The sequence below is a fragment of the Hemitrygon akajei genome, chromosome 21 (assembly GCF_048418815.1).
Source record: "Hemitrygon akajei chromosome 21, sHemAka1.3, whole genome shotgun sequence".
Lineage (NCBI taxonomy): Eukaryota > Metazoa > Chordata > Chondrichthyes > Myliobatiformes > Dasyatidae > Hemitrygon > Hemitrygon akajei.
The window spans coordinates 36,446,913-36,461,055 of record NC_133144.1 but is presented as its reverse complement, the minus strand read 5'-3'; the positions used below and the strand labels follow the sequence as shown (position 1 = coordinate 36,461,055).

Below are 14,143 nucleotides of genomic sequence, written 5' to 3'. Positions count from 1 at the left end.
TCTATCTCTGGCGCTGTTCAGAACTTTCTCTCGGTTTTCACTACTGTCAGTCATGCAAGTTCTGGGTGGAGACTCAGGAATACCATCACACTCGGATTCTCATTGCTGTTTCCACAAGAAGTTTGTTTTACCAGTCAGGGTTGTTAGCTCTGAGCTGACCCCTAGACCTGCTGGACTGCCCTTAAGTTAGCCTCTATCTTTTGACCTGTTTGACATGGGTGGCCCTACCAAGAGATGAAGCAAAAAGCCCTGACTCCAGTCAGCATAGCTCTCCGGGTCAATGAAGTACACAAGCCTCCAAACCCAACGACAAGGCGGTAGTCCTCTTAGAGGCCAGGGACACCGATCGCATGTTAGTCCCGTGTTTTTATTCTCTCCACATTCCCATCAACTCCTCCGAGATTCCACCACTCACCCACACACCAGGGGCAAGGTACAGCCAATTAACCCACCGACCCACACATCACTGGGATGTGGGAGGAAAGCCAAACATCCAGGGGAAACCCAGCCAGTCACAGGGAGGATGTGCAAACTCCACACAGACACCACCCAAGACGAGGGCTGACCCCAGGTCTCTGGCACTGTGAGGCAAAGGCTCCACTTTTGGTGTCTTATTTTCTTCATAGTCTTTTGAATAAACGCCTTTGTTCCCAGTGGTTGTTACTTCATACGTACAGCGCAGACGAAGCAGGTATCGTGCCAGGTATATCCCAGAGCTTCAATGAACTTGTCTCCAGCCTCCACGGGAAAGTCACAGCCATGGCACTTAGTGCTGAAGAGGGCAATGTAATCTAGGAAAAGGACAAAAGTCTTTCACTTCTGGGTTTGTCCACGAGGATAAAAGAAAATGAAAAACAAGGCAAATAAACATTTTAAATAAAGGACGCAGGAAACAAGAGAACAAAAGTATGCCTCAATTAATAGAAGAGCTGACTCAATGTACTGTGTTGAGCTTGGCAAACTCCCTAACATGTTCTTGCGTCTCTGCCAAGGTCACTTGTAATCCAGAAGGTAAAACAATAGATCTTGTGTTAGTTCATGTTGTGCCTTCATAAGCAACTTCACTGTAGGGCAATGGAGGCACTCCCTCTAAGGGACCAAGGAGGTGAAGAGAACCAGAGTTCCCTATGTACTAGATAGAGGTAGTCTGCTCAAATTTCACTAAACTGTGTGGCAATACTACCTGGTAAAAACTGCCCCTTCCATCCAACATCACCTTTACAACAAATGGATTCGCTAGCTCATCAAAATGTGAACTTGTGTGGAAAGAGAAATGTATTAAATGAGCATTACAGGGCCATTCAGACAAAAACGTCATACCATCTTAATCTTCTTTTCACCAGGCAATTAACTTGATCAACAATTCTAGTGACAACCCCCCTCAGTCACTGCACTGTAAACACTTTAAACCACTTTCTATAATTGCGTTTACATTGTATATACATGCTGGTAAGTCCAGTGTGGCTTCAGCACTGGACTTTGAAGCAGACGGTCCTGAGTTTGAGTCTGGACGAGTCCCGATCTGGGCAGTAGCAGTATCTGTCCAGAAGAAAGGCCTGGCAAACTGCTTCCGTATCTTGCCTTGAAAACCCTGCGGACAACTGCACCATCCATAGGGTTGCCATGAGTCAACAACAACTCGACGGCACTGAACAACATTTATCTATTTATGCACATTTTATTCCATATACATATTTTTAGCTTCTAACTTTATTTTTGATTTAATACTTTATAATTGTGAATGTTGTTTTTGTTGCATGTCGTGCCAACACACCACAGCAAGTATCTAAAACATGAAGATGATGCAGTGAATAAAGTTAATCCTTAATCAGAAATGTATTATGAAGAACTTAGATGTCTCTCCAAGTGTTTGAAGTGAGGTGGAACTTCTGAATTCACACTGGTAAAGCAGAAAGGAACTGAATATTTTCATTTTTTATTTTATTGAGATGTAGCACAGAACAGGCTCTTCTGGCCCTTCGAGCTGTGCTGCCCAGCAAGCCACCTATTTAATCCGAGCCTAATCATGGGACAATTTACAATGACTAATGAACCTACAAACAGGTTCATCTACGGGAGGGAACTGGAGCACTTAGTGGAAACACATGTGGCCACGGGGAAAAGGTATAGACATTGGTGGGAATTGAACCCGGGTCGCCTGTACTGTAAAGTGTTGCATTTACCATTACACTACTGGGCTGACCCAAGAAAGGGCCAGGTAATACAGACCCAAGAAAACTGTTAGATAAAAGAGAAATAAGAAGAATCACTGACCCCTAGAACTCCTCTCCCTTCTCTCTGCCTGTGATGAATCTTAATCAACCTTGAACTTCTCTACTTGCCAGGGAATCAACCAGCCTACCTGTTGGGCTGAAAAGCTGAAGAAAATCTGAGTTCAAGTGGAAAAGTGGGAAATTCTACAACTTCTGGTTTTTGCTCACCTGCATTTCTTGAGCCAGTGGGGTTTACGGTGAGGGGAAAGCTGAATGGAGATGATTGAAATGTAAAGGACACAACGTCAGCAAGAGGTTAGTTTTTATCCTCTCCTAAAAGTTTCTAAAGTAACTCAGAAACTTGTTATAGAGCACCAAGAATTCTAGAAGGCGGGTGTGTGGTGCCTCAAACACATAGTCAAGAAAAGAGAACAGGGATAAAGAGAGAAAGGAATGGGGAAAACTGATCAACAAGGTACCAGTGGGGAGAAGAGACAACAGTACAAAGAATGAGGAGCAAGACAGAGGTGAAGAAGCTTGAATGGATTTGGTATTTAGCAACCCGAGAGAGTACAGTAAACAGCTGGGATTGTGGTGTTATCTCATGCTTGCTATTAAAACTAGATTCAGGAAATTAATATAGAAGCAGAAAACAACGTTGTTTGGAAATGCACAAAAGGGCAGAAGAAGAGTTAATTAAGGAGCCATATATATAAATTGATCACATTGGCCAGAGAGACTTTGTACAGGACAGAGGACATCTGTGCTACAACTGGGCAATCGATGACTGAAGGGAGGTTCAAACATAAAATATGGAGGAACTCAGTAGGCCAGGCAGCATCAATGGAAAGAAGTACAGTTGACATTTCGGGCTGAAACCCTTCAGCGGGACTGAAGGGAGGTTTGTTGGATTCACAAGACTTTGCCATTTCAGGCTTTCTTGTATTAGGAAGAGCTGATGATTACTCAGCCCACATCAGTATTCTTCAGTACCATCAACACAGAAACAGGTCCATCTTGTCATGCTGACCATAATGCTTACCTATATTAATTCCATGTGCCTGCATTAGACCCATATTCCTCAATTTCTTTCCATTCCACACATCCATTATTCACCTTTAAAAGATGTAATTGCATCTGCTTCCAACATTGCCTCTGGCAGTTCTTTCCACATATTAACCCTCTACGTGAAGCACTTATCCCTCTAATCTTCTTCATATTTTCACCCTCTTAATCATGTGTCCTCTAGTTCTAGATTACTCTGCCCTGGGAAAAAGTTTCTGACTATGCAACCCCCTCTATAATTTTATAAACTCCTATAAAAGTCATCCCACAGCTTTCTACACTCCAGCAGAATAAACCCAACCCACAGCACCTGTCCTCTACCAGCCGATTTTCTGCTAAAACTGCACGACAGTGAATTGATGCAGTTTTAAAGGCAAAGGGTGGTCACATGAAATATTGAATTGATTTCATTTTTCTGCTGTTTTCCAATTATTTTTGACACTTAGAAGCTTCACATTTCATTATTTTTGAAAGCATCTTCGCTTTAAAGAATTTTTTTTTCATGTCCCTAGGACTTTTGCATAGTACTATAGCTTGAAAGAAGTCCTATTGGGAATTAGTTTACATCTCTTGCCTGAAACAAAATTAAAACATGTTCTTTGCCAAATACCATTCACAGGATTTGATATGTGTAAATTAGCACATTTCCTTCGTTCTTATGACTCACTTACAGGTATCAGTCACTTAATAATAGACAAATCCAGCAAAGCAGCACCCTTAGTCCTTCACTCTGTTAACTGCTAACATGTGCTTGAACTAAACTGTCAGTCTGGGTCTTGCAAGAATTATTTCTGTAAACCACATGGTCACTTATCATTTAAAGCACAGTTATGGAAAGCAGATCTCTCTACACAGGACTCTATCCAGGCATTCAGAGCCTGTGGACGGAAATATTCCCGCTACCTTCCAAATGAAACTGAAGTGGAAGGTTGCAAGGATTGGGCTTGACACCAAACCTCAGCAAGAGTTACCACTGATAGTAGAGGGAAGTTGTAAAGGGAAGAGAGATTAGTGTTTTAATGTCACTGCCACGTTACTGATAGACCTTGGAGTGTGCTGTACCTTTTTCACAATAGGGCTCTCCATCTTCCATATGGAAGAGACTGTTCCCAAAAGATGTCCCACAGGCGGCGCAGACAAAGCAGGTGGTATGCCAGGTCTGTCGCAAGGCATGCATCACTTCCTGCAACCAGGAAAAAAGCAATCAGCAAACCAAAGAATAATGCATCTCCAACAAGGATCACATCCAAAATATTTTACCCCGGTACAAGCATTCCCCCTTTGGGGTTTAATAGTGCCTTAGAGGAGATATAGTTCACATTAGATCCTAGATCAGAGAAAAATAGAACCAACAGTTTGACATGAAAGCTGGCCTTTGTGAAGCTGTCAGGTTTAACAGAGAGTTGAACTGCATAGTTTGAATGTAAATTATAAAACTATTTAAAGCAGATTGAAGGGTTGGATGATGAGGATGGGGTGGGACCATTGGATCAGAAGAATGGAAATCACAGTGAAGACTTGTGGACAAGGTGGTGAGGGGTGAATCAGGTTCCCACTGCTGATCAACATACTGTGATTCTTCCTGAGGGTAGACAGAGAGATTGAGTAAAGACAGTTACGTACTTCTCATGAGTTGTGGGTGACTTATAACCTGCTGCACTCACTGTCCCGACTCATCATGACGAGTGTCCAGCACTGAAGCTCCACAGCTGTGGCAAGTTGGAATCTGCCTCTGCTCTCCAATGTGGAATTGTATCAAGGCTTAGCTGATGGGTCTGTCTCTTTGCTAAGGATTTACCAGTGATATATTCTAAGTACACATAAAATCCTTAATGAGAACCACGAGATCCTGTGATGGTTCAGGATTATTCACTGAACAGCAGAGCTTTATAGAACAGGCAGCTACCATGATAAGTCCTTGGAGTGTTGTTAGAGCCTCAGTGTTCCTGCTCTATCTCATGGATACTTGCAAGGTCTGCTGTAAGAGGTAAATCAGCGCCTCGAGGTGGGCAAGGGTTAGAGCACGCCAAGGCACCAAACCACCCCCTGCACCCACATCAGCAAGTCAGGAGCTACCAGGACAACATGGGCAAATTCCACACACCTAAGCTAGTGACTGGCGAGAGGAAGAGGAGGTCTGTCTAGTGCTGGAGGATGGCTCCTGCACTGAGCCAGGTGGGCAGTGAAATCTGTCCGTCATCAAGGAAATACTACAAGCAAAAGGATATCAAAGGTGTGTAATAATTTCAGAAAATGAAGGAGGCCTTCAGCAGGTAAGGCAGTGTCTGTGGGGAGAGGAACTGAGCTGATGCTTTAGATTGATGCCTTTTGCATCTGTGAGTGAAAGGTTTAGTCACCCAGAGTCTCTGCCCCTGATGCCAGCGTACATACATTGTTATCTTCCTTTTAAACATGCATGAAATATAAACTGAGTTGATTTTTCAGGAATGGAGTTTCGGTGCAGTCAGGACCGTTTCTTATAGATGTGATCACAGGATTCAAGTGGCTCAGTAAACTCTCCAACTGTGCATCAGTGTTCAGTTCCTCTCTTGGCTGCCCCCTGCTGGTTTCCCAACAATACTGTGAGCCACGAATCTCACTTACCCCCATGATCTTTGTGTTGCACTTGGCACAGTCTGGAGCAAAGAATTGCTCGTAGCATCGCTCACAGTAAATATTGTTCTGCTCCTCCACAAAGCCAGTATCAGCCAGTGAGGTCTTGCAGTAAGTGCAGTTAAACTCTTCTGGGTGCCAGGAGCGGCCCAAGGCCACAAGGAAAGGTCCTCTGGAGACAGAAAGACGAACATCACACAGTAATATAACAGTATATGGGGAAGTGAACAATTGTTGTTCAACTATAGATTGTAAGACCATAAGACAAAGGCAATTTGGCCCATCAAGCCTGCTCTACCATTTGATCAAGGCTGATCCATTTCTCTCTCAACCCCACTCTTCTGCCTTCAACCCATAACTTTTCACACCTTGGTTTATCAAGGACCTATCAACCTCCACCTGAAATACACCCAATGATGTGGCCTCCACAGCCACCTGTGGCAATGGATTCACCACCGTCTGGCTAAAGAAATTCCTCCATCTACATTCCAAATGGTTGTCCTTCTATTCTGAGGTTGTGCCCTCTGGTCCTAAACTCCCAAACTATAGGAAACATCCTCACCACATCCACTCTACCTAGGCCTTTCGACATTCGATAGGTTTCAATGAATTCCCCCCAAAATTCCAGTGAGTACAGGCTCAAAGCCATCAAACGGTCCTCACACAATAAGACTTTCATTCCTAGAATCATACTCGTGAACTAACCGCCCTTCCAAACCAGTTATCATTTCATGCCGAGATTCTGCAATTACCGGTAATAATCCTGAAACACCTTTCCTAAAAGGAAATACCGTAATGATTCTTTTAAACTTGTCTAAACGCCAATTGTTCTAGTTCCAGGGTACAATCTCCCTTTGCTACAGAATTTTTGCCAACATTTTCTATCAGATTTTGACATCTGAATTTTAATCTCCATCCTTGAATCCTGGACCATATAGACTTAAAGACCCCCATCACGCTGGAGGAACTCAGCATGTCAGGCAGCATCTATGATCCTGATGAAGTGTCTTGGCCTGAAACATCAACTATTTATTTTCCTGCCTGACCTGCTGATTTCTCCCAGCATTTCAGAATCAGAATCAGGTTTATTATCACCGGCATGTGACGTGAAATTTGTTAATTTAGTAGCAGTAGTTCAATGCGATACATAATCTAGAATTTAAAAATTTAATAAATAAGTACATTTAATTCCATATACTTTATACAGTATACATATACTGAATAGATTAAAAAGCATGCAAAAAACAGACATACTTTATATTTTTTTTAAAAAGTGAGGTAGTGTCCAAGGACTCAATGTTCATTTAGGAATTGGAGGGCAGAGGGGAAGAAGCTGTTCCTGAATCGCTGAGTGTGTGCCTTCAGGCTTCTGTACCTCCTACCTGATTGTAACAGTGAGAAAAGGGCATGCCCTGGGTGCTGGAGGTCCTTAATAATGGATGCTGCCTTTCTGAGACAACCCTCCTTGAAGATGTCCTGGGTACTTTGTAGGCTAGTAACCCAAGATGGAGCAGACTAAATTTACAACCCTCTGCAGCTTCTTGGTTTTGTGTGTGTTACTCTGGATTTCCAGCACCTGCAGAAACACTTAAGTCTCACTTCTTCACAATGCAACCCATCACAGATAAGGCTGACTACATTCCAAGATCAATGTGTTACAAGGGAGAGCTCACTTCCCCCTGTGTATATCACCCTGAGTCTCCGGCATGTAACTGTCTCAAAAAAATTCCAAACAGGCCAGCTGGAAGACCTGCTCAGTCCATGATACTCACTGATCAATTCTAGCTCCGGGCAATACCTTGGTTCTCCATTCCTGAGCAGATGCTTGCTCTGAGTTCAACTGGCCCCGTGTACTCCCCTGAATATTGCAAAAATTACAATCCCCTTAACTCCATTTCTAACCATTCATTATCTTTCTTCCTGTCTTGTTATTTTTTTTAAGATGTATTTCGACCCATACTCAGGACCTCACTGCCTGTTCACAATATCAGCCTCAAACTTTGTCCCATTCACTTTGACTTCCGCTCCATATGTATCATCAAGAATCCCCACAATCAGGGTCATCCCCTCTTCTCTGTTATTATTGAGCAGGAAGTACAGAAGCTTGAAGTCCCACAGCTTCAAGAGCAGCTACTTTCCTATAACTATCAGGTTCTTGAACCAGCCTTCACAGTCCTAACCCTACCTCAGCGATGGAACACCACAGATCATCTCTTCCACTACCATGGACTTGTCTGCGATTGTTTCTCTTTATTGCATTAATAACTTGTTTTGGTCAGTCTTTTTATCTTCCTCTCTTTTCACTGCCCTGAATTATTAATGCATAATTTATAACCCATGTGTTGCCTGAATCTGTGACGCTGCTACAAGGAAACTTTTCACTGTACCTGTACAACACTGCACTGTGCACAAAATAATCTCAAATAGACTTGACTCTTAACCAAGCCTCTGCGTTGACGAGAGACAACAGAAGGGATATCCCCTGCTCATTCTTTCACATCACTGAACTACAAGCAAATTGCAAGTGTGTTCAATTTAGATTAGATTCAGAAATGACTGTTTCTGCACCTGATGATGCTGTTACACTGTCCACACAGGGGAGTTCGACTGCTGGCTGGGAACCGCTCAGCCCTCTGCACCAGGTTGCGGATGCCCCCAGCTGTTTGCCCTGGCAGTGGGGCGTGTGTGGGCTCGTGGGCAGGGGTTGCAGGCAGTGTCGACACCGGTGGCTTTGGGGGTGCAGAATGCGGCAGAGGTTGGATGTGTTTGGTGAGCGTGGTGGTGCTTTTCCCAGCCTGGAACTTCTGAGCAAAGCTGTCATCGGTTATCCACGGCGGTCGGCTGCTCGGCGGCACGGCAGCTGGCTGCACGGTTCCTGGAGCTGCAGCAGGCCTGCTGACGTTAAATGCAGCCGTGCTGCTGTGCATCTGTGCTGCAGGGGCTGAACACAAGACAGAGGTAAATGGTGAGGTTTCAAGGTGCTGTCACAACAAACACTCACAGCAGAATTTTCTGAAGTTCTTTAAATGCCTCCCAATAAAACTAAATGTTTAGATGTAGCATTCGCAGAGAAACACTCAGGAAGCAGAAATCTCCTGATAAAGGGAGTCAAACAAAACGCAGAAAATGGAGAAAGCAACTAACAGAACTGTACAGAAATCAACCCTCTGAGTACTGCACCAGAAACAAAAAATATGGAACTACAAGCCTGGTTATGACAGGGATCCACTCTGAGAAATGCTCTTAACTCTTCACAAGCACGAGATGAACAGAGAGCGTGTGGGAGAATGTCACGGAGACAGCAGTGATGGGAGAGTGAGCAGGAACAGGAACAGCAGCCATTAGCCGATCTGACTAACTCCCAGCTCTGCTCGATTCCACACAGTACTATCCTCGTGGCTCAGGGGTGGGGGGGGGGGGGGGTGAGAAGGCACGTGGAGGTACCCCCATTCCCACCTAGCAGAAAACATCTGCAGCCTTACAGCAGCTGGAAAATCCATTCCTAACTGTACCTCTGGTCCTCCCAAATATTCATTTGTACATACAGGCAGTCTATATTAAGGCATTGATAACCTGTTGGAACCCTGTAATACACATACACATGCACTCACACACACACAAATACACATACACGTGTACACAATACGATCTATGCAAATAGACTCAAATATTAGTGTTTTAATAAAATATAACTTGACATTCCTTACTCTCCTATGGATGATGATTCCGTTTTTCTTACAAAAAATTATACAAATGATTACACTATCGCAGCAACACAGTATTATCCAATATTACAGGATTTTGTGAGACATACTAATAACAGTTTCAAATTATAACTTGGTCACCACTGTCCAAAACACACTGGAGCCTGAGGTGCTCACCAGTCCCAGGAATCCCACACTGTAACCCGTGGATACCGCAGGCTCCCTCTTCAGCAACATTTGGGCACAGACGTAAACCCGGAAGAGCGGGCAGATGGCTTGGGCAAAACTTTTGACTGCCCGCTGCCTGGACCTGTGAACAGTCACCTTGTCCAGGTTGAGGGGACTCCCCCAAGCACACCCCCAGCCCTCCGCACTGGGTGGCCGAAGATCAGGGCAGTGGGGCTGAAGTGAATCCAGAACATGAGGAGCAGCCCCTTCAGAAACTCAGACAGAGCCTGCAACCTCACACACCCTTTACAGGTGTAACACTGTCCACCCAGCCCTCCTCCACAGTGCCCGACCATGCTCTGGTGCGTTACCTTTGGGTGGATGGAAGGGAGCAGGCCTGATACTCGCGGTGCTGACAACCTTTGGTTTGGAAGCAGGCGCTGGGGCTTCTGGATAAGTCTGAGGAGCTGCCGGCCCAGACACCATGGTGCTGCTTCTGAAGCTGTCACTGGGGAAGTTAAAAGACAGGATGAAGAGTGAGCGGTGAATCGTGAAAGACACGAGATAGCAGTGAACAGCAGAAATGACTCGCCCACCTCCGATCAGATGATAAAACCAAGAGCTGAATCCTAGATATTCATTTAGCATCCAACTTCCGTTCAACATCTGCAGAACCTCTTGTGCCTATAACTTTCATCTACAGACACCTGGTAAATATAACGGGGTTCATTTTATCAGACCATAGATGCAGCAAGCTCCAGACTGTTAATGACTATTAGGCTCTTGTGGCCCAGGTTTACTCCCAGCAGCTCGTTGCTATATTTCGTTTGGAAACACAATGGCACCTTCCTCTTTAGCTTTTAAAAGATGAATAAGCTGGTTATGACTCTGCTGTAGCTTCATGGTCGGAGTGAAACACTGCACGAGCGCCCAGGAAGGCAGGTTCACAGTCCAGGGTTGGGGTACAACTGGTACTGAAGGGTTTCAGCCCAAAATGTCAACTGTACTTGTCTCCCCATAGGGCTACCTGGCCTGCAGAGTTCTTCCAGAATTTTGTGTATGTTATTCAGATTTCCAGCATCTGCAGATTTTTGCTTGTTTAAAAATCCCCAAATATTCTTATACAATTGAGAATCAGCTCCGACATCTCTAGTCTCACTGCTGAGCATATTTACCATGGGCACAGATACAGATCCATTGCACTTACCAATCAGAATTGACAGACACTTTGTTGCATAAATTCTGTTTTACAGTAAGCAACATCGGGAATAAACACTTGCTCAGCAAGAGACATCTAACATAAGCAACATTGGACTGCAAAGAAAAATCTCTGAAAGGGACCCAAAGATTAAATATTAGACCAGCTGTTGATAGAGGTATTTAATTCAAGCAGAGAAAGAGAGATGACAACATTCAAAAGCATACATGTCTAACAGGAACCCTTCGGATATCACTTTGCACCGGAAATAGGAATGTAGAAGATCTACCCTGTTGTCCAAGGTCTAAGTTAATACTTAACTAAGCTAATAATGTCAACCACAACAGTTCTTTAAATTAAGAGAGTACATTTATTCTTGGACCTGTCTATCTTCAATTTCTAGTGCAGGGTGAGCTTCCCTACACTCTGAGCTTTCCTCAGTGAGGAAAGTGAACCAGCATCTCACACTCACCATTCCGTCCTCCCTCCTTTCCTAGTATTTATTCCAGCTTTATTTAAAAAAGCGAGTGGGAACACTGAGAACTCGTTAGCAGTAGAATGGAGAATATGTTATATGCAGGTTAAAGCATCATTCCATGTGATCCACTGTTTCAGAGTGCTGAGTGTCCTATCAGATGCATTTTAAACTACACATTGAGTCTGCCATGAACTGACCAATGGGAGATCTGGTGTGTCCTCTGTAACTGTAAGTTACTTGTGGTACCTCAAGGTTGGAAACAACAGGAAACGATCATCATCCCTGACCTACATCACAGAATCCTACACCCTGATGATACATGATGCCACAAACGTGACAGCCTTGACTTAAATACTCCAAACTGCTGCTCTTCCCCACAGCCTGGTGGATGGACTCTGGTGCTAGAAACCTTCGAGTTGGTTAAGAACCAGCTAATTTTTTGATGGGAGAATTGCCTGCTACACCAGCATGCGAGTTTCATCATTCACTGTTTTTAGAGTTGCATCTTTAGAGCAATATTGCCCTTCTGTAGATTGGCATCCTGGAGAGCACACACAAGTCATTTATAGAAAGTCAGTGCAGTTGGATTTGAATTCTGAAAAACCTAAAAATCCGATCGGTATTTTTCAGAACTGACGTCCCATCAACATTGAGAAAGGAAGAGATTAACATCCTGCTGAATATTAACAGAAACAGCCTTGGTTAATATACCCGAGTGCAAGGAGGAAGCAGGAAGATTGAGATTGCAAGAGCAACGTGAATACTCGGTATCTCTGTTAGTGGGTCAATATCACATTGCATTAATGCTGTTATCAATCTGCACCCACAAATCTGTAAACATGTACCTAGTCTTTAGGGTGTGAGCAGATTCACTCTGGTAGGCAAGAGAGGAAGAAGTCTTCTGCTGCCAGCTGTGTGTCAAAGGATGAAAAAGATATTAAAACAAGAACCCCCACAGTGACTGAAACACATGGTGCAGTTTCTCCTGAACAGCAGAGATGGCTGACTTCCGAAAACTCCATTTGTTAAAATATATTTAACTTACGGAATAATTGTAGAGTACAGAAAAACATGAACTATTCTCCATTAAGATCTGATTTTATTTGGTCAGAGCAGTATGTACAGGCACTATCTGCAACTTACCAATAATAAAAGCAGCTTCAGAATAGCTGGACTGCACGCAGACTGTGCTCAAACTTAGAGCGTGGCATTCAGTGCTTGGAGCTCTGAGCAAAGGCATGCACTTCACAGAGCTAAGCCAGCAAGTTCCATCTCCAACCTGAACTCCTATGTTACTAAACAATGTGCTGGGAGCGGATTTGTACAAAATTTGCTCCAATGCCCGAGGTGACAAATAATACTTAACTCTATGCTAACTGTATAAAGCACTAGTTTCTGAAAATTGAGGGAGCAGTTTTGATTTGTTGCATCTTTGCTTTCCAGTGCACAGTAAGCCTTACCTCTCAAAATGACTGGGTTAAAGTGGAATTCTCATATCATGAACATGTTTATCTTTTGAAATACAGTGGCCCAAATGTAAGTACCCAACAACGTGAATCACCGTTTTATTATCACTTGGTTGAAGTGTTGACTGAAGGAATCAAAATGAAAATAAACATTACTGAAGATTTATGGGATGATAAACTGAGGAATGTTTTAAACTTGCCACTTGGGCAGGGACTTAATGATGTGAATTAGCCTCCTGTTTCAAAACACATATATTATCTGGTGAAATTGATTCACACACTGATCTGTATGGATAGCATATCTTTAGATTAAAGAAACAACTAAAAGGCCAATTAATGGATTTTAACTCTTTCATCTGTGACTCTTCATTTATGATAAACTGTTTGAGCATTACATTTATGTGACTATTTGAACAACATGGAAATTTAATCCTCAAACAGATCGAGTTTTCCCAAGTCTGGCCAAATGAAATCTGTACTGGATGAAGATTCTTATAAAATCATTTTATACTGGGTCAGCAACCATCCTACTCTCAATTGAGAGAGTGCTTGTAATGATTGAGTTTTCAGATACTTTCTTCACCTATTCCCATTGGGTTGATTGGGGTGCCCAGCAGGAATCTGGCCTGTTGGTCTGATATTAAGGAAGCCTTGGGATACCCATTCCAACACAAAGATGAGTCTGTGCCAAATTTCTTGGGAGTCTTTTCCCAAGGCCCATGCTGGGTTAGGGAAATGCTACCATGACCATCCTTTGGATTTGCCATGAAAATCCTGTTCACATCCCGTGACTGATTGGGAATGACCGCCCCTAGCTCAGATACAAGTGTCCTCTGCTTTTCTACCTGGGGTTCTGTCCTGGTGATGAATGGACAATGTCCCAACACAAAGTCACTCCCTGGAGGAGATTGTCTTGTACTTGGATTAGATTTAAGCACAAATTCTGGAACTATATTTTAATGAACAGAGAAACAGTATTGGAGAAAGGAACGTAGACGGCAAGGAGACTGCTTCAGTGGTATCTGAGGACCCAGCACAAACAACAAAAGCAGATTCCAAAATAATTAGTACAACTTTAAAATCTCATCTGCATTGAAACAAAATCCAGAAAAACCCCACACGGTGGCAGAAGTTAAGATCATTCTTAACTGGGCGTTACTGCTGCGAATTAAGCAGAAGGTGTGGGGAGAAGGGGAGAAGCATTTGCTGTTTTCAAACTGTCCACATGAGGAGGGTAT

General features: G+C 43.5%; 1 protein-coding gene across 1 annotated transcript in view; it reads right to left on the bottom strand.

Moving 5' to 3' along the window:
• Positions 1-14,143, bottom strand: part of ldb3a (LIM domain binding 3a) — a 166,422-nt gene that overhangs the window by 15,664 nt on the left and 136,615 nt on the right. The window contains exons 11-16 of the mRNA XM_073025736.1: positions 12,285-12,350; positions 10,135-10,271; positions 8,460-8,832; positions 5,883-6,063; positions 4,341-4,461; positions 676-791 (exon numbers count right to left, since the gene is read on the bottom strand). Coding sequence (XP_072881837.1) covers positions 676-791; positions 4,341-4,461; positions 5,883-6,063; positions 8,460-8,832; positions 10,135-10,271; positions 12,285-12,350 — 994 coding nt within the window. The remainder of the gene's footprint in view (positions 1-675; positions 792-4,340; positions 4,462-5,882; positions 6,064-8,459; positions 8,833-10,134; positions 10,272-12,284; positions 12,351-14,143) is intronic.